This window comes from Mytilus edulis, chromosome 8 (genome assembly GCF_963676685.1).
Source record: "Mytilus edulis chromosome 8, xbMytEdul2.2, whole genome shotgun sequence".
Taxonomy (NCBI): Eukaryota; Metazoa; Mollusca; class Bivalvia; order Mytilida; family Mytilidae; genus Mytilus; species Mytilus edulis.
Window position 1 is genome coordinate 42,062,806 of NC_092351.1, and position 27,660 is coordinate 42,090,465.

The 27,660-nt window shown below is 32.1% G+C and overlaps 1 protein-coding gene and 1 long non-coding RNA gene across 2 annotated transcripts; both read right to left on the reverse strand.

Moving 5' to 3' along the window:
• Positions 1 to 204: 204 nt before the first annotated feature.
• Positions 205 to 10,545, reverse strand: LOC139485608 (uncharacterized). The gene is made up of 5 exons (XM_071270226.1): positions 10,506 to 10,545; positions 6,409 to 6,471; positions 4,622 to 4,693; positions 1,887 to 1,988; positions 205 to 941 (listed from the first exon to the last, which is right to left on the reverse strand). The coding sequence occupies exons 1-5, from the start codon at positions 10,543 to 10,545 to the stop codon at positions 490 to 492; spliced, it is 729 nt and encodes a 242-aa protein (XP_071126327.1). The 3' UTR covers positions 205 to 489.
• A 9,976-nt stretch (positions 10,546 to 20,521) lies between these two features.
• On the reverse strand, positions 20,522 to 25,925 carry LOC139485613 (uncharacterized). Its single transcript, XR_011655353.1, has 3 exons — positions 25,559 to 25,925; positions 21,065 to 22,036; positions 20,522 to 20,672 (listed from the first exon to the last, which is right to left on the reverse strand). It is a non-coding gene; the product is annotated as an uncharacterized lncRNA (long non-coding RNA).
• Positions 25,926 to 27,660: the final 1,735 nt, after the last annotated feature.

Sequence of the window (27,660 nt, forward strand, 5' to 3'; positions counted from 1 at the left end):
AAATCTCAAAATTACTAAACTACCGCGAAATTCAAAACGGAGAGTCAATATATATAAATATCGATCCATTATTATTCATGTGTTTAATTATCGTGCATTTTGTGCGAAAAGGTAAATGACGAATTTAAAGTGCTCAACAAAAATATCTTGTTCAGATAAAATTGATTCAAAATGTATTGTAAAATTAATGATGAAATTAATATAGTCTGGGATATTCATTTTGAAATACATAATAGTTAATATAAAGAAGTCCGCTTACAGAATAAAGAATATTGTGACAGGATCCCAGACTTAGTTGTTTCAAACCCTTCCTTTGGTAGGGGTTATCAATGGTTGCAGTTATGTGCATTTATCTGTCAACAAATTATTCAACTATCCATTAACATGAACTATGAAAGTGAAAGTCATAACTTCAGCACGACCTATATTTTGGAACATCATTGTCTGTAGTCATATGATCTCGATTTGTTTACTTAACATAATTCGCCCTTACTTATTTACTTTCCCTCTATAATGTTCCAATGCTTTAGTAATCTTCGTGATAAACGATTTATATTTATCGCCATCTTCTTCCTTAAAAAATATAATTGTCTTGATATTTCCAAGGACCTTTAGTTCATCTCTTAATTTCTTCTCCCCATACAGAACAGGGATTACACATGGTGAGCCTTTCATTCTATCGGCTAATACTGTTTCCAATCTATGATCGCTCCAGCAGTCTGTATAAAAGGATGGAGTGACAAAAAGCAACACAGTACAGCTATCGTCCAACAGTTTAAAGAATGATTTAAACAAACTAGTTCCTGCTACCATATCGTCCCCAACAGAGACAATCTTTACATCAGGCAGATCTACCTTTTCTTCCATCATTTTAATCATTTCCTTAACGTGCTCTTCATCATCTTCTGAATTCAGAACTAGTGTATCGTATTTGTATCCATCTGAAATAGAATGCGTATTAATGACACATTATTCAAAAGTTTATTAGTTACAGTTAGATATCGATGCTTCAAAAATACTATCTGTAGAAATCACATTTCATCCAATTTGGTACCAAATATTACCTTACTGGAAATTGGAGAGAAAACATATTACTTACACAATTAAGACACTGATGTAGTCCCTTAAAGGCTGATTTATATAATGAGTTAATTCAGTAAATCACACAAGTTGGACTTGTTGGTGTCCATTAGAGGATTCGATCCATTTTTGTTTTTGATTATCCATTCTACATTAATTTAAGAAATCAGCTTTTTTTTTTTAAATATCCATGCAACGTTTAATTGCTAATTCTAAGGACATATTTTATTCAAAACAGATGAAATAAGTGTTGAACAAAACACAATCTTTTTCAGAAATATACATAGTTGTATACGCCATACAAATTTTTTTTTTGGTCATTAAAGCTGTATCTAAAAATGTACTCGTATCCAACTGTCACAGTTTAAACATAACATATCAGTTGTATATATTTTTCTTATTGTACTTAATTATTACATTGAGGTCATCTTGATATTTTCTATTTTTGAATTATAGGCATGCAGAGGTATCCAGTCCTATAGTTTATTTCAGGAATACAAGATTTTATTTGTTTTAATTAAAATGATTTTAACTACGCCAATCAAAATGTTCAATCGAATTATGAGCAAGTTTTTCACATCTTCAAATAACCTTTTCCTCATTATTTAGTGATTAAACTTACTGAAAGAGGAAAACATTAAACACACTTCAACAAATTCAATTTGCCGTACTCATGTGACATCCTAAAACAACCTTACAGAAAAGTCCATTAAATTGACACACATCCTTTCTATTGCTTGAGGGGTATATTGTTTTTTATTGTTTTTTTTATATTGATTTCCCTGATTTATAATGAGGATAATCACCTTTTCTGAATGTTTGTTCAGATCCTGTAGCACCAGTTTTAAGATAAGTTTGTTCTTTACTATCAACGGAACTTTCATCTCTTCTATCGGTAGCTTCTGCACCTTGAATTGCGATATATAATTTAATTTGCTTGATGTATAGAATATAAGCATAGTGGAACCCCAAATCAATATACGCTTTACAAAATAAACATATAATATTGTATAAACTTTCCCAGTAATAAAAGACATTTGGTCACTTCAGTATAAATCGCAATTTACGTTTCTTTACTGTATGTATATTGTAAAGACTATTCACTTAATGGCATACATTTGAAAAAAAGTATTTTATATTTAAAGTTTATGTAGGCTCATTTCTGGCAACGCTGCAATATCTTACTTTAACGTTATGATAAGAATTAATTTTTTTTGGAAGTCTTTGATATTAAGGTCTTACCACATAGATATCCCAAGATATCAAAATTATCAATGTTCCATGTTCACGAGGTTGAGCTCAGATCAACTCTGTCTTACGAACATGACTTTTACACCTTACCGCAAAGTGTAAAATGTACATATTTGTTTTTTGGTATTTTGTTTTGCACAAAATTAAGCTATTAGTTTTCGCGTTTGATTTGTTTAACATTTGTCATTTCGGGGCCCTTTTATAGCTGACGATGCGGTATGGGCTTTGCTCATTGGTGAAGGCCGTACGGTGACATATAGTTATTAATTCTTTGTTATTTGGCCTTTTGTGGAGAATTGTTTCATTGGCAATCATACAGCATCTTCTTTTCTTTCATAAGAAATTACTGTTAACGTGGATTTTTTTTCACAATTAAGATGACTATTTCTTTCGCCAAGGGATAATCTTCTCACATATTTGGTGAATTCGTACTTGCTATTAATATAATTGCCTGTATATAAACAATTTACGCATTTAACACGATCGCAATATAAGAAAAAATATCCCTGGAAAATGTACATGTTTATAGTTCTTGAGGATATCTGATCTTAATGTTGATCAATACTTCATGCAAATGAGGTAATGGTCAAATGAACCCAGTCAAATTGAGACTTTCTACTTTCAATCATTTTAGAAACCATATAAATAAATGCAACAGTAGTAAACCGCTGTTCGAAAGTCATAACTCGATTGAGAGAAAAAAATCGGATTACATACTAATACTGCGAAAACACACCAACTATAACAGGAAAACAACGAAACAATTGAAAAACAGAAGTGAATAAAAACAATTGACAATACAACACACACAGATACGAATTATAAGATAACAACTGCCATTTTCCTGATTTGGTACATGAAATCGAAATACTACAGTTAATGCTCGACTAAACTTATAATGAAATGGGTTTTTTTTACAATATGTTTTATATTAACAAGATGAAAACTAGTTGTAACACATCTTTCTTAATTTGTCCATTTATAAAGTTATAAATTATTAAGATACCGAGGTTTAAACTCCTTCAGGCAGTGTATACATTATATAGGATCGGATATCATTTTAACCCCTTTGCAGTAAATCTTCACGTGTTTAAGTTCTGATACTTCATTGACTTTTCTCATATTTGGATTTGATTGCTCCTGGTTAGAGAAACCCCACAAAAGCGCGTCATACACAAACGTGCTATTTTCATTAATTTTATCAGCAATTGATTAAGACAAAGTTTAAGATTGACACTTACAGCGTTTCAATTGAAAATTTTGTTCAGATATAATTATATACTAGGTGTGTTCTCATTTCACCTTAGCTGTGAATTCCAGGAAAAAAAGGTAAAACAAATACTAAGGCGAGATGGGAATTGAACTAAGGCAAAATGTGAGTTTTGATAAAAAAAAAAAACAAAAAAAAACGAATTAAACCGCTGTGTTTTTATAACAATTTAAACAACAACTTATTCGGGATTTCTTTCTCTTGAGTTGTTATTTTTGTTTTAAAAAAATACTGTGCTAGTTATATATAATGTAATACGCTTATTTAATATTGTGCTTATAATCAGTGCTGATTCAGAAATTAACTTTGATTTGAGTTTATGATATTTTTCTTTATTTTTTTCAGTTAAATATGAAATATTCAATAACCTATTGGTCATCTCTAAAAAGTAACAAGAACCAAGACTTTATTCACAAAATATATCACATAAGAAAAACTAGATATGGACAATTCCCCCTTATCTACTCTGTCATATATGCATTAGTATAGTTCCACATATTTTAGATTTAGAAACAGTGGCATATAACTTGAAAAAATTACTTTGTATGTAAGACACAAATCATGGAAAATTACCAGAGGGAATTATAATATTTATCAGAATCTCAATGTATGTCAGATCATGGACTTTGTATTTTATATAGTTAGTATAGACTGGTATGATGATGTTACTGTAGGAGGAGAAAACCGGACAAACCATGATTTCTTTATATAGCTAGTTCCCCCTTAAAATCCATTTTTAAATAGATGAGCCACTAATAAAAGTAGTTATCAAAGGTACCAGGATTATAAAAGAATTGATCAAAAAGTGAGACAATCGGGAAGACACCAAAATGCATCTTCTTTTTAAAGTATTTCCTGGCAGATTTTGACATTAAAATAACAAATATCAATTAATTGCAATACAAACAAAATATAACATAATTACATTGTTTACACGTCATGTTTCCATTCAGCCTTGTATTAGTTAATTCTTTTTTTAGAAATAGGTTATATTGATGTCATCATTGTAACTTATTTTACCTTGATTCCGAGGTTCTTCTTCTGCCAAATAAGGCTCTGCATCATAATCTAAATCTGAATTTGTATTTCGATCTGTAACATAAAAAATATTTATGCACCATATATTTAAAATTTTCAAAACGAAATTATGCAAATATTAAACAGTAATAAGTTCTGATCATACTATTTTAATCTTTATTTGTGTTTTGTAATTGACAGCATTAGTGTCAAAATATTTCTAAATTCAAACTTTTGCTTAAAAATTTGAATGAAGTGTATAATAAATATGTAGTGTATCCATTTGCTATGCATTTATTGTCGCTGCATTCAGGTTATGTTTTTTGCACAATTGAGTTCGTTTGCTTTAAAAAAAAAAGATCATTCTTCTTGCGTTTGTCAATACCAGAGGTTCATGTACGATAATAAAGAGTTTTTACAGAAATACTGACACTATTTACTCGCGTAATGGCATATCCATATTGAGATTCTTTTTTATGAGTAGGTGTTTTACACTTGTAAAAACTAGAAGATCAATTGCTCATATAAATTTAATGATGATGTTTTCAAATGGATTTACCCTCAAGATCAAGAAATTAGAGAAACAACAGACAAGGCTACATCTGCCTCATTTTGACTTATCAAGCAGCACCTGCATACGGAGTATATATCTCCCAATTGATACGATATTTCAGGGGATTGTTTTCCTATCATGAAGTCTTTGATAGAGGGTTCTGCTCACAGGAAGCTATTACACAAATAGTTCCAAATTATGAAGTTGAAATCATCCCTTCGTAAATTTTACGGCCGTCATCACGTGTTGGCTGACCGTTACGGAATATCCGTTACACAGATGATATCGGACATGTTCCTTATGTCGTAACTACGATCCCGTTGCCCTTTCACGAATATATACTACCGAATTAGACTATTTACCGGGTTTGCAATAATATGAGCAACAAGACGGGTGCCACATGTGGAGCAGGATCTCCTTACACCTCTGGAGAAACTGATATCACCCCTAGTTTATGATAGGCTTCGTGTTGCTTAGTCTTTAAGTTTTCTATGTTGTGTCTTGTGTACTTTTATTTGTCTGTCTGTCTGTTTGTTTGTTTTTTTTTGTTTTTTTTTTAGCCATGGCATTGCCATGGCAGTTTGTTTCCAATCTACAAGTTTGACTGTCCCTCTCTTCTATCAAGCAATAGAAATGAGAAATACTCTACAAATGTAATTATCGTGAAAATGATTCCGATTTAGCATATGTAACGATTGGTCATGCAGTAACAATACGTCATGGTTATTTGCTTAGATCGTTCCTTTTTTAAATTTTACAATGCATATATGAAAATAAACTTCACGGAAACTGCATTTCCCCATCTTTCCCATACCAGCTTATGACAACTAAAAAGATAAATGCAAGATATAGGAAGTTGATGTCCCTAATGCTTTTTTAATAATATACGATGATTTTTTGTGTCTATGAATAAAATGAGATGTAGTAAACGTCAACGAGAAAAAAAATTAGACAACAGAAAGAAAAAGTAACAAAAAAGAGGGACAGACAATCTTTAATTTATCCACGTGATTATGCAAATCTCTATTTCCTTTAAAAATGAATTGTGCTACATTTCACAAAACTGATAATATTGTGAAATAAAAGTAAATTGATTTGATCATATGTATTGCACTTGATAAAAATCCGGTCTGCACTAAAAAAAAAACGTGTACAGATTTAATAACTCCAAAAACAAAATCCCAATTGGCTATTAAACCTACCGTGTAGTAAGTATCATTCTTGATATTTATCTTACCTTGATTCCCGGGTTCGTCTTCTGGCACTGTATCAGTATCTAAATCCGGTTTTGTATTTAGATCTGTAAAGGGAGAAATACTCAAGATAATATTTATTCCTTTATCATATATTTTAACTAGATAATGAAGATGTTGAAATATTATCAAGTTTTTTTACCATTCTGTTTTCTTTCACATTAATATGTAAACCCGGATTTGAGTTTTGTGTTATACAGCCTTTTTGGTCAAAATGTTTCTAAATCATAACTTGTGTATAAATTACATTTATTAATATTTAAATAAAGGCAAAAGTAGTATACAGCTGTTCGAAACTCATAAATCGATACAAAAAACAAATCCGGGTTACAAACTAAATCTGAGGGAAACGCATTAAATACAATGTATAAGAGAACAACGACACAACACCAAAATGTAACACACACAGAAAAGAACCAAGCATTAGACAAAATCCGATGAGAATAACAAATATAACATCAAAACTAAATACACGAATTTGGGATAGAAAAGTACCGTGACACGTCTTATTGTAATGTGAATTCACACTCAAATATAAGAGGAAACAAACGACACAACAGAAACACAACGTTAATATGTAACACACACAGCAACGAACTATAATATAACATATCTATTAAATATACAATTAATTTAGTCTTAGATGTATGATTTTTTTTATTAGTTGTTAGTGGCTTTGAACTAGCTGTTAGTAACTTCGAGTATTCTCAAATCTGTACTTAGTGTCTTTTTTTTTGTTGGCATATTCAAGTTCCCGGCCACGTCCACTCTGTGTAGTATTTGTATCCATCTGGTGAGTTAGGCTTTTTTCAACTGATTTTTATAGTTCGTTATTATGTTGTACTGTTATAGAACTGTTCCATGTTAGGGGAGGGTTTTGATCCCGCTTACATGTTTAACCCCGCCACATTCTGTATGTGTGTCCCAAGCCAGGAGCCTTCAAGTAGTGGTTGTTATTTGTTACTGTATTACATTTTTGTGCATAAATTGGGCCATTAGTTTTCTCGTTTGAAATGCTTTACATTGTCATTTCGGGGCCTTGTACAGCTGACCATGCTGTATGGGCTTTGCTCATTGTTGAAGGCCGCGCGGTTACATGCAGTTGTTGATTTCTGAGTCAGTTGGTCTCTTGCGGAGAATTGTCTCATTGGCAATCAAACCACATCATCTTCTTTTTTTTTATAATTATTGAGATTGCACTCGGGTATTTTTGTTTATACTGTTGAGTAATTTATTTACAAATTCATTTATTTATTTTGCAAACAAAAGATTGATTAAAATTTAAGGTAAGTTACAATAGATAATATATATAAAATAAGACGATGTGATATGATTACAAAATGAGACAACGTTTAACCACAGACCGAATGATTTAGACATTAACAACTGAAGGTCACTGTACGGCCTTCAACAATGAGTCAAATACATACCTCATATTCAGCTATAAAAGGCCCCGAAATAATAAATGCAAATAAATTTAAACAAGAAAACTAACAGCCTGATTTAATGTATAAAAAAATGAACGAAAACAAATATGATATGCAGCAACAAACAACAAAAAAACTGAATTACAACTACAGGTTCCCGACTAAGGACAGGCCCGCACAGAACGTTGCGGGGTTAAAGTAGTGAGGAGGCGCCAAACCCTCCCATAATCTGGGACAATGTTGTTACGGTTCAACATAAGTACAAACTTTAAAATCCGTTGAGTAGTGTTAAACTCAGATGAATTTATAGCAGAAATACAGCTTACAAAATCAGAGAGGACGTGATAGAATGCTTATACATTCCCGCAACAAAAAGTACATATCTGAGAGTACTCACAGTTACTGACATCTAGTTCAAAGTCAATAAAAACTAATAAAAGAAATTATGTATCTGAAACAAAATCGTTTGTAAGTAAGTAAGTAAGTAAATTAGTATTTATTATAGTGACATGTGTATCATAACATACACCCGGCCCAGTGGACCTATATATGTCACCTTAGCAATATGATATCATATTCGCAAAACGTAAAAGTTTACAAAATGAAAATAAAGAATCAGACGTAAAGGTTTTTTTTCTATGAATGAATGCTGAATTTACACATTTTGCAGTTGACATTTGATACTGTTCCAGTAAATAAATAATTTTTCGCTATTGTCACTAAAATTGTCTAATGCGGCCGGAGGTAGAAATTTTTGTCTAAGTTTGTCATAGCTCGGACAGTTTAACATAACATGTTTTTCATCTTTGGCCTCTTGTTTTTCACACAGGACACATATTCAGTCTGGTAGAGCTTCGTTAAGGAACATTCCAGTGTCAATGCGTATAGGAAGGATCCCACATCTCAATTGGGACAGATTTGATGCAATACTGTTCAAGTTAGTAATTTTCTTTGAAGGTCACAAATGTTTGTAGTTTCGGTCATAAAGCAAACAAAATTGGCTTTAGATAAATTTGGCTATTTATTTTAGGTATTTTTGACATATAGCTCTTCAACGGTTTTTGTACTTATAAATCTTCGGATTTCAAATGTTTGGCTTTGAGCGTTCCTGATGAAGTTAAATCCAGAAAAGCGCTTCGGAGGCAAGAAATTATTAAATGTGTTGTTTTCAATATTTTTATACTTATACTTCCACTCGCAAACTTTTTTCGTGAGTCTCTCGACGTTCATAAGAATGAGACGGTTTCATAGGCGTACCATGTCTAACCAATGTCTCTGCGTTGGTGGCAACCAGCCAAGTTCACTGTTTAATGCTATAGTGGGTGCAAACCGATGTAAACCACAGAAATAATATGCACGTCTGTTTTGTATCATTTCAATGCCATGATTTCAAGTATTGTAGCCCCAAACATCAAAGCTATAATCTATAACAGGGCTGATACAGAAATTAAACACAGTTTTAAAGGTTTTAAATCCAATTTCATTATATGAATGAACTTTTGAAAAAACAGTACCAAGTGCTCTCCCACCGGCTTTGGAAAATGCATTCGCTGCAGTAGTAAACTTAAGTTTTTCGCTAAAAATAACACCCAGTTACTTGTATTACTGAACGATTTGTAGTTTGAGCTACGCATAACAGACTTTTCAAACTCTTAATGAACGAACTTACAGATGAATGGGGGTTTACTTGTAAAATAAAAACCTGATCAGCAAATTACAAAAAAGAGTAAAAACTACAAAAATACTGAACTCCGAAGAAAATTCAACACGGAAGGTCTCTAATCAAATTGAATGGCACACTCAAAAGCTCAAACACACCAAACAAATGAATAACAACTGTCATATTCCTGACTTGGTACAGGCATTTTCTTATGTAGAAAATTGTGAATTGAACCTGGTTTTATAGCGCTAAATCTGTCACTTGTACGACAGTCGCAAATCAAGTTCTATTACATTGAAAAAGATGCGTGAACAAATCAAACAGACATAATGGGTACAAAAGACAACATTGTATTATAATATTAATCAAAATAAAAACAGTCAAATATTCAACAAAAGAAGCACAAAAGGCAAACATAAAATTTAACAATCTCATTCATTGATTTCTTGTTTTTGAATTTTATTTATGTATGTTAAATCCACACATAAAGTATTGAAAGGCTTTAGTATCACCAGCCCAGTATTAAGCACTTCGGTGTTGATATAAATATCAATTATATGGTCAGTTCTATATATTTCCTGTTTACAAAACTTTAAATTTTTCGAAAAACTATAAAGGAATTTCTTATCCCAGGCATAAATTACCTTAGCCGTATTTGGCACATTTTTTGGAATTTTGGGTCCTCAATGCTCTTCAACTTTGTACGTGTTTGGCTTTATAACTATTTTGATCTAAGCGTCACTGATGAATCTTATGTAGGCGAAACGCGCGTCTACCGTATGGAATTATATTCCTGGTACCTTTGATAACTATTAAGTACTGGGACCAAATGGTTAGATTAACATTAACTCTGACGTAGAATCGTGCGTTTGATGTCAGAATGTAACCGTCACACAGGTAGAGAAATAGATAATTTTGGCATTCAAAGTATGGAAAGATTATAGTTTATAGTTCTTTTAGGTATGTCCTCTACAGAACGAAATTAGTAGCTTACCTTGTCTTTCTTGTCGCTTGTCTGCCTGCTTATTGAGCATTTCTTTAAATAAAAAAAGAGCCACGTCATTATCTATCAGAGAAACACTAAAGGGCATATAGAAAAGGCATTGGCGAATATCAAGGACAAGAAAATAAAAATTATAATAGCACAGTAGAGGGATGTTTAAGTACAGAGACACGTCATATGTATCAAAGAAAAACAAAAACTCACACGGACAAAGCACATAAGCAACATGGAAGATAATACAAACAACACAATGACGGGATGCATAGGTACTCTTGCGATATATGTCTCATTGAAGGCTGCATAATGTGTTTAGATTTTCTTACTCCTAAATTTCCCTTTATCATTATTCTAACTTTACACAGTGATCGGTCATAGATTGAAGATGCACACTGCCAATTTTGGACACTTTTAAACATAGTTATTTTGTCATTGAACAATACCATTGCTTGTGTTGTGCTTAACTCTGTCAGTTTACTTTAAACATAACTCAAACTTAGGATACATAATGAAGACGTGCACCAGTGTTTTTAATTTTTGTTCGGAACTTAGTATTTTTGTCAACATTATTCTAACTATGTACAGTTACTGCAAACGAACATATGGAAGCTTTTACGTCCTTTTGTTGGCAGATTTCAATTTCTTTCTCTCAACTTTCCCCTTTTTCAACTTAAATTTTTTAAACCCGGAATAAAATACCTGTATGGCACAGTCATATTTGATTATTAAGTTAAATATTGTATCGTAATAATTACCCCTTTAGGAATTGTTAATGATTTATTTAATTCCAGTTTGATACAATTGCTCATTGTTTTATATCTAGTACTGTTATATAAGTATCATTTCCCTGTCCGACTACTTCCAGGGGACATAAAATAAAATACCGTAAATATATATTCACCTAACTACGCACACGTTTGCTTTGTTTCTGGTAGATATGGACTGCAGACATATTAAAAAACAGTATTGATAAATTGTCTACTTGATAAGTCTATTAGTTATATTTCTATTATTTCATATTTTTTATCTTCAATATTCTTATATTCAGGTAAGTTGATTTACCTCATTTTAATTAACTAATCAATAATATATCATTTTAATACTTTGTGAAAGAATTGAATATATGTGTTGAACGGAGGAATATTTGGAGTATAATAAGAAAACTATTATAGCATAGCATAATAATACAGAGTCATATTTAACCTTTTTATATAAAAACATGCTTAGTACTTATAAATAAATAAACATAAAATTATATAAAGTGATAGATAGAGAAATTTAATGTTTGAATAATTCAGAACTCTGAAACTGCATATTTTAGATGTGGTTGTGTATCTTATTTTATCTTATCTCCTATAGATTTAAAGTCATATGATTGGTTAAAGGACTACAGTTGGTGACTATGTGTATTTGATATAGGATGTCCTAAAACTATAGGGTTAGTTACAATACATGGTTAGTTAACATATGGGGTTAGTAAGGAGTTATTTCCCTTTCAAAACAAATAAAAAAAGATGTCAAAACCCTTTACAAAAACAACACGGTGTTGGGGGGAAATCTGATGGGATTCAACAGACGAAGAAATTGATGATGAAAGGTTGAAATAAGTTCATAAAACATAATTAAAGTTAACAAGTTGTTATTGTTGGCATAACGAAATTACATCCTTTCAAAACAAAACAAACAAGAAATCTGAAAGGATTCATCAGACGAAGATATTGATACGTGTAATGAACGATTAAAATAAATTCACTTTGATATGCCGCTAGTCAAAATACCACATGTAAAGATAGTCGGTAAGATAAATTCGTTACACGGTGTGCTAGTAACCTAATACGATATATATGAGGTCATTAAATTCCATACACCATGTAACTAATAATATAGTCCTAACAATGCACTTATGAGTGTTGAACATTAATTCATTTAGCACATACTTACAACTTCTCGTCCAATCAAATTGCTTTAATTTGCCTTCTAATTTTCATAGTACATACTTTTTCCGTGTACTAAGTAACTACGCATGAATAACCACAAGGGTAAGATTTCATTGTATCGTAATCAAGATATTAGAACAACGATTGCTACTGGCTCTTTTGAAATAAATTATGTGTTCCAAATTTAACTAAATAGTTTGTAATTAGTTTTCAAACAGATTCTTAACATCCTACTAATCAATCTTTTGAATCAAATTCTTTTTATTACAATTAAGTTTTCTTTCATTAAAATAAAGTGTAACAATTATGGTTCTTTATACCTTGATTAAAGTACAACTCCATCTAAAATTTGTAATCCTTTATCTTCCATGCAATTACTTTGTACACAAAAAGAGTCAACCATGAAACTTTTGAAGGGAAATTATTAATAAAGCAATTTGATATATTTCGTCATAAATTGGTCGATTATTGGTTGCCTAATTACCAGTGACAAATATTTCATGAATGTAAACTATCCACTGGACTACCTATGGGTATATACCAGGGGCAGATCCAGCCATTTTTAAAAGGTGTTTAAACCAAAGATATGGTAGGGGGGTCCAACTGTTTGTACTCATTCAAGAGCATTTTCAAATAGTATTAGTTTTTACGTGAATTTAAAAAATGTTTTCAAGAAGTTCAAGCTTTCACTGCAATTTAAGAATTGTCTGCTCTTGTTCAATTTATTTTGTCATCTTACCATGTAAATTAGTACATGTATAGTAAAACACCGATTTATATCAATAAACATACTTACACCAGCAGCTACCTTCTTTTCATTCTAAAGTCAAGGGCCATTTGAAATCCCATTTTTACAATGATATTAGTGAGTAGATTTACAAAACTACGTTAATGAGTTTCATCTAGTCAGCCAAAACATGTCAATTACACTAATTACAGGATTACTCAAGTTGTAAATATGTGCTAAATTGGATATTGTATAGAAAGGTATATAATATGAAACTAAGAGCTCGGGGGCAAGCCCCTCGCTCTAAGTTTCATATTATATACCTTTCTATACAATAACCGACACTTAATAGGATATGGGGCTGTGTTCACATTGACATAAACTCGATGTTGTGTTAGTGTAACTCACACGTAAACTAAACATAATTACGTTCCCATTGATAAAACTCAATGTTTACATGTAGTTTAAATCATGTTTTGTCTACATGCAGTCGATAATAAATGTAGGCTTTGTGTAGGTTAAGTATATAAAAAAAGAGAAATTTAGAACATTAATTTCACCATTTATATTTAATGAAGAAACGATTTTTGAATAAAATTGATATTTATAACAATTATTAATAAAGTTTTTTCATAGAAATATTGTCTAAACTTTATTTATTGATTTGTTATAAAAAAAGGCTTTACGTAGCTTTATCGATCCCTATCAGAACTCAACGCATCATCATTGCCCAACACATAATTCTTCCCGAATCGACTGGACGTACATAGAAATATTTGCCACTGGTTTAAAAAAAAAATTATCCGGACAATACAATGCGCATGTCACTATAATATTTGTATGTGCGTGTAGGATTATCTTCAGCATCACCAGGGGGTAGCACATGTTTGAAATCTTTAGTGGTAGGGCCTTATCTTGTTACTGGTAATTGAAATTGTTGTTTTCTTCATACTAGTATAAAATCCAATGTGGATAACATATAATTAGAATAAAATCATATATATCCCATATTTTTTATATAAGAAGAGAGAAGAATTTACTTGTAAAACAAACTTGGGTAGTGTTTGACTCGTGCATTATAAGTTAACGTAAAGGATTTTGTCTAGCTGAAAAAGGTACAAAATCATTATGTCTCTAGTTGTCAAAGAGAATTATAGACCCCTTGACATAAAGTTATCCAAATTTTGATTTCATGAGATTATATCATTCTTGGATGTTCATAATATCGTGTTCCATTGTCAAATTCCGAAAACTGCAAATTTTATCACAAATATTTCTGCCATGATCTTCAAATTGAAAATCAGTGATTAGATTACACGCGCCCCCTTTGTGCCACCGAAGATGATGTTAAACGCACTTCCGAACGCACATTATATGACATGCGCAGGTAGCAATACACAGTTAGGAGTTTAGTTTCGCATTTTGGCCCCGGTGGATTTTTCAAATAGGAAAGTTATTGTGTAATAAAATTCATTTTTAGACAGATGAGTGCTAATTTAGCCTTCAAAGATGGTTTATAAGTGCATCAAGATTATTTTTTACATGTTTTATGGGCTGTTTTCTGTTTGACAATCCGTATTTTCATAGCTAGACCGGCCATCGGTCCAGAAATTAATGTACTGTTTACAAACACTCTTTTTCTACACGAAGTTTTTGACGCAATTTTACAAAAAAATGAGACGAAAGACATATGATTTTCATTGGATTTGCTGAATGATATATGTACACAGTTTCAGAAAAGGTATTACTTCAAGCGATTGAAATTCTACTTTTAGACAAATTTTGGGGAAATATGTGATATCTTTCCCCCCCTTTTTGCAATATTTTATAACAAATAAATGCAGATTGTTGCCATGGATACACCAAAAAGAAATTATATTTTACCATTTTATATACTGGATATAAAATCTATGGAAGATTCTGATTACATACATATGCCCATATATGACACAAACAGTAAGCTTGATATTGCAAGAAAGCAATGAAAAGGGGATGGTAAAATTCATAAGGGCAAACTTTAGTATTTTTTCCTAACTGTTTATTGCTACCGGTAGCAATAAACAGTTAGGAAAAAATTTTAAAATTTGCCCTTATAGATTTTACCATCCCCTTTTCATTGCTTTCTTGCAATATCAAGCTTACTGTTTGTGTCATACATGTGCATATGTATGTAATCAGAATCTTTCATAGATTTAATATCCAGTATATAAAATGGTAAAATATAATTTCTTTTGGGTGTATCCATGGCAACAATCTGCATTTATTTATTATAAAATATTGCAAAAAGGGGGGAAAAGATGTCACATATTTCCCCAAAATTTGGCTAAAAGTAGAATTTCAATCGCTTGAAGTAATACCTTTTCTGAAACTGTGTACATACATCATTCAGCAAATCCAATGAAAATCATATGTCTTTCGTCTCATTTTTTTGTAAAATTGCGTCAAAAAGTTCGTGTAGAAAAAAAGTGTTTGTAAACATTACATTAATTTCTGGACCGATAGCCTGTCTAGCTATGAAAATACGGATTGTCAAACAGAAAATAGCACATAAAACATGTAAAACATAATCTTGATGCTCTTATAAACCATCTTTGAAGGCTAATTTAGCAATCAGCTTTCTAAAATGAATTTTATTACACAATAACTTTCCTATTTGAAAAATCCACCGGGGCCAAAATGCGAAACTAAACTCCTAACTGTGTATTGCTACCTTAATAGTTAATATTTTTTTTCAAATTCTCCCTTTTAACTTATTTTCTGTGTTCTGCTAGCTAAATCGAGTAAAATGGCCTTTTATTTTTGAAAATTGGTTGAGTAATGAATATTTTATGAAGGTTAGCAGTTGACACTGAAACGCGACAAAAACTGATTTAAAGAAAGGTGCCAAGTCAAAGTGTAAAATCTTGTCTCTACCTCAATTTTTGGCAAAATCTTAAAAACTATACCTCTTGTGTCAGTTTTTTTATGCAGAAAATCTTAATAAGATCTCTGATGATGCAAAATTGTACAAAATTTAGCAATTTCAAGCATCAAAATGTTAATCTTTATGCCTATTGCATAGCAAAGACTTGATTAAAAGACTTGGTGATAGGGAATTAATTTCTTACATCTGATTTAACTTTACATTTAATATATGCCAAAATGTAACATGAAATCTTGATAAAAACAATAATTTGATATATTCGCAAGAAAAAAAACAATGCGTTCAATACTTAGGCTACTACATGCAGCCCAGTTCATCAGAAGCAAGGGTTAAGCCGATAGAGTACAAATATAAGACTTGTGTCAAAATGTCTAATTTTGGTTGCTAAGGACTGTAAACAATAAAATTGACATGTATTGTCATTCTTAAACACTTAATTTCCTCAGAAGTTGATTTAGAATCTAAATATCAATAAATTTGTGGCATGACAAGTCTTAAATTATACAATTCTGAGCTTGGTAAGTATGCCATAAGGTAGCAATAAACAGTTAGGAAAAAATTTTAAAATTTGCCCTTATAGATTTTACCATCCCCTTTTCATTGCTTTCTTGCAATATCAAGCTTACTGTTTGTGTCATACATGTGCATATGTATGTAATCAGAATCTTTCATAGATTTAATATCCAGTATATAAAATGGTAAAATATAATTTCTTTTGGGTGTATCCATGGCAACAATCTGCATTTATTTGTTATAAAATATTGCAAAAAGGGGGGAAAAGATGTCACATATTTCCCCAAAATTTGACTAAAAGTAGAATTTCAATCGCTTGAAGTAATACCTTTTCTGAAACTGTGTACATACATCATTCAGCAAATCCAATGAAAATCATATGTCTTTTGTCTCATTTTTTTGTAAAATTGCGTCAAAAAGTTCGTGTAGAAAAAAAGTGTTTGTAAACATTACATTAATTTCTGGACCGATAGCCTGTCTAGCTATGAAAATACGGATTGTCAAACAGAAAATAGCACATAAAACATGTAAAACATAATCTTGATGCTCTTATAAACCATCTTTGAAGGCTAATTTAGCAATCAGCTTTCTAAAAATGAATTTTATTACACAATAACTTTCCTATTTGAAAAATCCACCGGGGCCAAAATGCGAAACTAAACTCCTAACTGTGTATTGCTACCTTACAATGGACGGACAAATAACCCTGGCACTATTCGTCCGGCTAGCCCGACAAATAGCCATTCCGTAAATTGTATTGTTTGTCTTGTATCTCAAATCCGTTGTAATACATTAAGAAATCAAAAAAAAATTACCCCCTTCCCTTTACAAAATACTCAATGGAGAAGAAATACCATTTGAAACAAACAGAAAATATAGAAATGTAGTGATCCTTAACATCTCAATCCTATTTCTTCGTCTGTAAGCACGCTGCTGCAGCCTGCGTTTTCTAATGCGTAATCAAAACATCTTGAGTATCTTTAAACTACTGCAAAGCATCAGATTGGTTTTAAAAAGGAGCAACCATTTAACATTAAAGGGAGTATGTTTTTTTCTGAGTCAGAATTTTTTTTCGCGCGAACGTTTTTATTCATTTTTTTTTCGATGTTAGCAATGGAATAATTTTCCTCAATATTTAGCACTATAATGTATGGGGAAACTGTGGATTAGGGATCAGTATCTTTTTCAAGGAAAAATTCATTTCCCCACCCCCACCTCCGCCCCACCCCTTTTTAAAGTCAAATGGTCGTTCCCTAACTGCTAGAAAAGTTGTCCAAAAACTTTGCATTCGGTTCTACGTAATGAACATTTAAATGACATATAGTTTACAAGTGTGAACAAATGTTATGTACAGATTATTAAACAAGGTGTATAGATGTGAACAAATGTAATGTGAAACCAGTGTACATTACATTAAACTAATTGTAATCATGTTTACTGTACTTGGCGTTTGATGTGAACACGGCCGGGGATACCTAAGTGAGTAGAGCTTCTTTTCATACATTTTTTTTAATTGATCCATAAAATGTCTGTTTTTGTTATCAAAAAGCTATTTGATACCATTCGATTGAATTATAAAAAATGTCTGTATTGGAAAAAATCTCTCAAATAAATCGCATTTTTGTGTAAAAAAAAATGATCATTTGTCATCTATAAATAAGGATCTTTTCAAGGTTATATGTATTTTATTTTCTTTTAATATACTAATGAATACAAAAATAAAAAGGGTGGAATATAAATATTTCACTATTTTTGATGCAGATGTGGTGAATGATCGGTTTGTTTTAACATAGCAAATATAGAGCATAATTGTAACGAAGTAAAAGAACTTTTGTATGAATTATGTTTTTATTTAATGGTTATGATTTTTTCACATATGCGGACAATTTCTTTTGTCGAAAAATAACATTTAAAACTCTTTGCTTTGTAGGAAGAGATAAATTGTTATTTTTTACACCAATATATACAAGATGAATTATCTATCAACAAATATATTGTGTGTTACAGACTATTGACAAGGTGATCAAATGTCTTCTTTTTTCTTATTATTTCATAAACGCTATATGTTCTAAAACTTCATAACTAAAAAGTCAAATTCAAAACCGAAAGTCCCTTATCAATTGGTAAATCAAAAGCGCAAACACATCAAACGAATTGAAAACAACTGTAATATTCATGACTTTGAATAGGCATTTCCTTATGTGAAAAATTGTGACATTAACCTGGTTTTATAGCTAGCGTAACCTCTCACCTGTATGACAGTCACATACAATTCCATGATATTGTAATTGACAACCATGTGTGAGCAAAACAAATAAACATAATCGGTAAAACTTTCACGAATTGGAGTGAAGCAGTCGACATTGTATAGTTATCTTAATCACTGTGTAATTGTGTGTTTTAATGCATTGTATTGCATTATCTGGGCAACTGGGTAGGTAAATGCTTACATTAAGTCTGTAAGTAAGTGTGATACATGTTCTCATCTACTTTTGAACTCTATTCGGTATTTTAAGACCTTTTTTTTTAGCCTCACTGAAAAGTCTTTAGTAGATGAAACGCCGGTCTGGCGCAAATACATGATTTATATCCTGGTATGATGAGTTTATTTACACCATATTTACTCCTAAAGGTGCTTGGAATTAAAGAAGTCTTATAGGTAACATACATACTCTACAATTACAATCAACAATGTCAACGAAGGAAAATAAAATGGAAAATAAACACTTTAAAGACAAAGCTCGTAAAAATGATTGTAGCACAATAACACAATGGCGAGAGCCACACAAATGGATTATCGAAAAATAAGACTGAATATTAAAGGCTACAGGCAAAATGAACAAACACTATAACACGTAATTTAGATGATAAACAATGTCAATACCTAGAATTTATAGTTTAAAACCATCATGTACTGTTTGTGTAGATGATACAGAATATTCATCAACAAGTTCTTTATATCTAGCGATGAACGTGTTTAAAAAGAGGACATGACTTTCTTAGACATAAACCTGGTTCATCAACATTCTGCCTTTACTCTGGTGGCGTTTTATAAAGCCTGAGTATCAGCTAAAAGCTCTTGTATACCGAATGAGTTAAGAAAGTTTGTTGCTGCTTAGATTGGTGAAATTATATTTTCAAAATCAAAATCGTCTCGCTTGTTAGCATATTCATAGATTCTGATACTGAAATGACCGCTAATGTCAAATTCGAGGTATAAGTCTAAAAATGAGGCGGAAACTTTATCCCTTAGTTTTCTATCAGGTCACATAATAATGTATTTTCCGTCTTTCATCTAGACAAAAATTGCTCTTTACTTTTATCTTATTGCATATTTCCAAACTATCCCCCCTTGTCCGTCACCTAGTTACAACTATACTGACAATTGGACTCATCTTTATGCCAGTAGTAGTCGCACACTATATTTAATATTTTGTAAATGCTTAGACGGGTTTGTGGAAAAAAATGATTTTGTATTTTTGTATTTGCTGCACGCTTATTTAGTTTTATTAGCAATTTGACTTTGAATTGCATTTGTTTGAAAACTCGATTCGGTCAGCAATATTTTTAAAGGAGTCAGATCATCATAATTTACCCAAAGATCGGTACTAGTTCGTCTTATATTATTTAACAAATATGATTAATTCCAATTTGTTTTGTCACATAATTCATTTGTTAGTTATTATTTGAAATGTCAGACAAGAGGATAAGGGCCGTCTTTTTACCAAAGAGTGGTTAAGGCCCGATAATCAAATTTGACCAATTATTGTTGACCACTATGGTGTCGACCATATATTTGTTTAATTTCGTTCTAACTTTTTAAATTAATCATTTGATAATGCATTATTTTTTTTATTTTTTGATACATAGACAAAATTTCAAGCACATAGGTATTTAGACTTACCAAGTACTAAGCCTATGAGTTTAGTCACTAGGTTTTTAAGTTCTTCCACATTACCAGGCACGGACTGAAGGTTCCAAACTCCAACTTCTGTGTTTTCTACGACAGGCTGAAGATTTACAAATCCTGCTTGCACGATTTCAAACAACTCTGTCATATTCTGTATAATATAAATTCATAATATGAAAACATACTATACACTCCTGAAATGTATTCTGTCATTATCAGTACATATAAATGGGAGTATTCATGTAAAATATTTGGTATGAACTGGTATGAACATTGATAAAAGTAGAAATTATTATAATACTATATAATATTATTATTAAATATTACTTTATGAACAATATATATCAAAAACAAAAATATGTAGGTTTTCAATTCATCAATCATACGAATCATACGAATTTTAAGTGGAGTGCTAAATAAGTATTTCAACTGAATGAACATGTTACAACTGCTCATCGCCTTTTTATGGGTTATAATCGTTATTAGCATATTTGAAGAAAAAAAACCGGAAGTGATGTTACTACAAAAGTCCATTTAATTTACCACATTCTGTTGAAGCAAATTTGTCACTACTTGTCTATATAATTCCTCTGTAAGTGGTTTGACTTTCAAGTCCTCCAACCTTTGGGTAAAATCTTGAATGGCTTGTTTTCTTCCCTTTTCGTCAAATATACCATGATTCAACAGTTCAGGAACCTTTTCCTCAATTAGTTTCCAAGTATCCTTAAAATCCTTATTTGACATCTTGCTATTACAAGCATGGGCATACACTTTATTCCGAATTTCCACCAATGCATCCATGCATTTTCTCAACGAACTACAGGTTCGGAGAACCGCATTAGTCAACCGATCCCAAAGTAATTCTTCTCTTAAGTTTTTCGCCGAAAATGGACAAATGCAATCACCAACAGAGCCTGTGTTTTTACAAGAAACCGAACTTTGGTTTTTGAAAAGAATCTGAAATTCATGTTTGGAGATTTTAAATTCATCGGTACTTTGTTGCTGCCCTGGTGGACAGTAACAACAAGGTTTTTTTTTCATATAAATGATACAGCTTATGCTTATTATCATTTAATAAATCTGCAAAGGACTTGTTTTGATTGGAAAGGCAACTTGGCCAATAAATAAATTCAGGAAACATTTTTAAGAACGCGTGTAAAAACGACAAGTCGAACTGCTTTGATTCAATTCCAGGAATGGCAGTTGAGCAGCAAAAATCTAGTTTTTCCTGTTGTAGATGTATTGTTGATTTTGTATACACAATTTCCATTTGAGATTTCATGAGAATAGTTCTATTTCTAAAAAGTGGGCTTTTGTAGTGACAATTTAAACAGCACTCTTCTGAAAAATAGTGATAAATCTTATGTTTATGTTTATTAAATATATCTTCTAGCGAGTTTGGAATATTGGCATCAACCACTGTCCGCACTGCATCCTGCACCTCGTCTAATACAGCAAGTCCGATTCTTGTTAAGTTATCTTTTTCGTCTCCTTGTTGCTGCATGATTTTTTCCCCTGAAAATTAAAAAAATTATTACAATGAACATTGAGGGCATAAAAAAATGATTAATTATAGTGTGTGATAACATTTTGTGAGGGAATTCGATGTCTGCTATATTACTGTCCATTCCAACGCACTTTATGACAATACCAATATATCAATAAGAATAAATTTTTTTGCAGTGTTTTAACTTTGAAGTCGCTTATTACTTGTGAATCATTTAATGTTTTAAAAGGGCGATTTTTTTTGTATAAAATCAATAATTATGTTGACTTTTGAAGCCCAGACATTCTATTGCCTTAAATACGCAAATGAAAGATCCAAAAAGTATACCAAAACAGAATGACATGTTTATGAAATTATAGCATAACTTTTGGTTGACCATTTTTTATTCGTTATTGTAAAATAATGATCTTAAAATATCTGACATACTCTCCCTGACCAGTTTATCCATATTACTTGTTATGATGTGAACGGGTCATTCTTATTGAATCTTATGCAGTTTGATTGGATTACGTTTTTATTAGTTTACCTTCATACCTTTATGCTTTTCATACATGAATATTGATTAAATCAGGACGTGCATGAATGTGCCCATTGTTCCGACAGCCCATTGGTCCGACAACCCATTAGTCCGACAACCCAATATTCCGACAACCCATTAATCCGAAAACCAATTAGTCCGACACTATTAGGATATCAGGTTAAAATAAAATGTGTCAGGCTGTATTATTACATATATGTTATAACATATTCTAAGAAATTACTCCTTATATATTACATAGGTAGTTCGAATACTTTCTACGTACTCAATTTGAAATCTGTATATAGAATAGAACAGAATAGAATATTTTATTTTCCAAATTACATGGTCTATAAAGAGCATATAATCTAGAACAACAAGTGAAAGTGCAAGCTACTGCTAACCAATGATACCCCCGCCCAAATATTTCGGTAAACAGGACTTTGTTGAGTTATGAATCTGAAAAAGCATCACACGTTATTGTGGACTTCAATATCCCTGTAATGTAGTTCATGAGAAAGATGCGACGAAAATTTTCATGGGACGGACATATGAACTGACTGACTGACAGAGGTAAAACAGTATTCCCCCATTTTTAGAAGCGACGGTATATTGATAGGGTGAACATTAAGACATTACAATAATAGCATAATATAATAATTTTTATATCATCATGCATAAGCCTCTGTCTGAATCGGAGCCAAAACAAAATAGAAAAAACAACTAACATATTGATAACAAATAGCAACTATCAAAACCTGTTCTACAAGTCAAACAAAATAACAATATAATATCCCCCCATTATAGTACAGTTTTCTTGTGTTAACATCAAAACAAATTTCGAAGATTTATTATGTTTATCTAACTTTTCATAGTTCTGACAAGTGCTAGAAATATTTTCAACATATTTCTAGCACTTGTCAGAACTATGAAAAGTTAGATAAACATAACAAATCTTCGAAATTTGTTTTGATGTTAACACATGAAAACTGTACTATAATGGGGGGAAATTGTGATTTTATTGTTATTTCATTTGACTTGTAGAAAAGGTCTTGATACAGTTATTTAATATCAATGTGTAAGTTGTTTTTTTCTATTTTGTTTTGGCTCCGATTCGAACTGAGGCTTATGCATGGTGATATAAAAATAATTATATTATGCTAGTATTGTAAAGTCTAAATGTTGAACCTATCAATATACCGTAGTTTCTTAAAAAAAAAAGTTGGAATATACTGTTTAACCTCTGTCCGTCCGTCTGTCAGTCAGTCAGTCCGTTAGTTCATTCGTCCGTCCCATGAAAATTTTCGTCGTATCTTTCTCATGAACTATATTACAGGGATATTGAAGTCCACAAAAACGTGTGATGCTTTTTCAGATTCATAACTCAACAACGTCCTATTTACCGAAATATTTGGGCGGGGGTATCATCGGTTAGCAGTAGCTTGCACTTTCACTTGTTGTTGTAGATTATAGGCTCTTTATAGACCATGTAATTTGGAAAATAAAATATTCTGTTCTGTGCTATTCTATATACCGATTTCAAATTGAGTATATAGAAAGTATTCGAACTACCTATGTAATATATAAGGAGTAATTTCTTAGAATATGTTATAACATATACGTAATAATACATTTTATTTAAACCCGATATCCTGATAGTGTCGGACTAATGGGTTTTCGGATTAATGGGCTATCGGAGATCGGAGCAATGGGTTGTCGGAATATTGGGTTGTCGGACTCATGGGTTGCCGGACCAATGGGCTGTCGGAACAATGGGCTGTCGGACTAATAGTTTGTCGGAATAATGACATGTAACCAGGTAATTTAAAACACATATTGGTCTTCGATTGATATACCAATGATAGTTTTACATTAGTCTAAGTTCACCAGAACTAACTTACTTAACCAAGGTTAATGACCTTTTGGATTATAGCTCTTCATCTTTTATATAAGCTTTGGATTTCAAATATTTTAGCCACGAGCATCACTGAAGAGACATGTATTGTTGAAATGCGCATCTGGTGCAAGAAAATTGGTACCGTTAATTTTATTAATGATCTGTTGTACATGTACATCTTTAAACTGTTCGAGCTAGGACGTACCTTTTACGCATTGTAAATGCAATTATAATAGAAAGATGTGTATGCATTAACATGGTTACACGCCATTATTCCGAGGCTCCTAGGTAAACAAATAGCTCTAACAGTTGAAAGATGTACATGTATAACAGATCATTAACCTTGGTTAACAGGTCAGAAATAACCACCAATTGGTGGATTATGCCTCAATTGACGTATAATCCACCAATTGAGGTATATTGATATAGACCAATTGACGTATAATGCATTTTATTTATCACATAGTGTGAGATAGGAGCATGATTTTGCAACTTGCAACTTATTTTATGACCCTTAATAAGTCCTCCGAAAGTTTCAGTTTTGTCAAAGCCTGCTGCATCTCTTGAGAATGTATGTGTACAACAATTCTTTTGTTGAAACATTTGTACTATTGACCATGATTGACTTTTGATAATGAAAGTTAAGTATTAACAAAGAGCTCCATTCACCTGTGGAGTTGTACTCATGATCACATGACTGCAGACAGTATTGATGTCCATTGACAGGTGATTACAGGTAAAATCAAGAATTGACAAGATAACATTAGAAGAAACTGCAAATACAATTATTGATTAAATGCAATATGTTATGTCACTATACTAAACTAGGAAATGTTGACAAGTTTTCATAACATAATATGGTTTAAAGAAAACAATGCTCCATTTTGATGGACTAATTTGGTTTGAAAAAACAAAGAATTATCAACCAATTGGTCTATACAATTATATGTCAATTGGTGGATTATACGTCAATTGAGGTATTATCTACCAATTAGTGGTTATTCCTGACCTGGTTAAGTAAGTTAGTTCTGGTGAACTTAGATTAATGCAAAACTATCATTGGTACATCAATCGAAGACCAATATGTGTTTTAAATTAACGTTAAGTTATACATACCTGTCGTAATGAACAAAACCGTGTATTGGATTGGGATAGCAACCCGGACGATAAATACACATATACACCACGTGATCAATGTTTGTTATTTCACAATTGTGTGCATTCAACTGTTTATTTAAAATCTACTAGAACACACCATTGATATCGCGGGTCCGTGACTGAATTAAAGTATATAACTATGCGTATTATCTGATAAAGTCATGCCGATTATAAGATGCACAGTTTTCTCTGCTTTTAAAATGAAAATTTACTTGAAATACACTAAAGGATTACAAATTTTTTTTTAGAGGTTATTGATCAACTTCCAAGCAAAGACCGAAGCTCATAAACTCGGCAATCAATCCTTGCCGTCACCGGTATTTTTCCTCAATCCTCAATCTTATGGCCTTATGGCACAACTCTTCTCATTGGTGCATATTACGCCCTATGTGTATCTTTCTCCATGTAATTTCCTGCATGTACTTTAATTTTGTTTTTGCTTTTACGATTGAGGTTGCGGATGTTCGGGTAAGTCGAAACGTCCTGTTTTTGAAATAAAGGCCGAAATGATTTCTAACTTCCGTTTATATTCTTCTGTGTTTTCGTGATCTAGTCTTCCTAGCAGTGTGCATGTGTTGATTTTGCGTATTCCAATTTCTTTTGTAATTTGGTGGTACATTTCTTCTCTATAACTCTCGTAGTTGGGGCACTCTGTTAGGTAGTGCTGTTGTGTTTCCTTAGTTCCACAGCTGCATAAGTCGATGGTGTTTTGCCCTGCGCGTTGTTTATAATAGTTAAGGGTTGTGTAGCCAGTTCTAAGCTGTATAAAGATGCTGAAGAATTTTTTGGTTGGATAGTCAAAGATTGGGATGTTTTTAACGTTTGGTGTTATCTCAAAAAGGTCTCTTCCTGTGTTGCTTAATTCCCATCGTCCTTGCCACTTCAGCATGACACTCTTGTGTGCACCTTGTTTTACGTCTTAAAGGGTAATTATGTTGTTTTTGGCAAGAGTTGTGTTGCTTCTTCTGCTGCTTGCTTTGCCAATAAGTCCGCTTCATCGTTCCCTTGAATATTTGCATGTCCTGGTGTCCATAGGATGCAAATTTCCATCCCTTTAGTTCTTAGGTCCTCGATGTGTTCTTTGATGTCTCGAATCACATCAATATAGGATTTGGGTGCCCAATTTAGTGTGAGGAGTCCTACTGCACTTTGACTTTCAGAGAAGATCGTAAGTGTGGTGATGGTGTTGTGTAGTCTTTCCAGTATACAAAATTCCAGTACCATTACAATTGCTACAAGCTCTGCTAGTAAGATGGATCCTCTTTGAGCGACAGGTCTGTGTAGTCGTATGGCTGGTCTTGAGTCTTCTGTGTATATGATTGCACCAGCTCCACATGGTCCTGGGTTTCCCATGCATGATCCATCAGTGTATGCAGTAGCTTGGTCGTTTGCTGTGTTACCTATTAATTTTGTCATGACTGTTATGCATAGTTTCTTTTGTTCTGATGTTCTTGATTTCGAGCTGCCAAGTCTGTTCCAGTATGATGGTGTTGTTTTTGTCCTTGATGTTTCTCCAAGTCTATAAGTAAATTCCGGCACTATTAAATTGATGTTTATGCCAGTTTCTTTTTCCATTTCAACTGATTGACATAGCGCTTTGTCCATTGGTGTTATATAGATGTCATGGCCTATTTCTTCTTGGTAATTTATAAGTTGTTGTTTAATAGGTTCTTTTATAGATTTTGATTGAATTTTTGCAATTCCTCTTATAGAAATCTCTTCGATTCTAAGGTCTATTGGTAGAACTCCCGCCTCAATTTCTAAAGCTTCTCTGTCTGATGTTGATGGCATATCTAGGCACAGAGTGAGAGCTTTCCTCTGTAACCTATCAAGTTTTTGGAGTTCTTTTTGTTCAGCAACTTACCATGCTGGGCAGCTATATTCCACAACAGATCTTATTAGACAAAAGTACAATTGTAACAGTTTCTTGGTATTCATCTTACTGATTTGTCTTACTTCTCGTAGTATGGTCAGATTTCTACTTGCTCTTTTTTCCAGTGTTTCTAAGTGTTTTCCAAACGTCATTTTCTCGTCCAGTATTACTCCGAGTAACTTTGGGT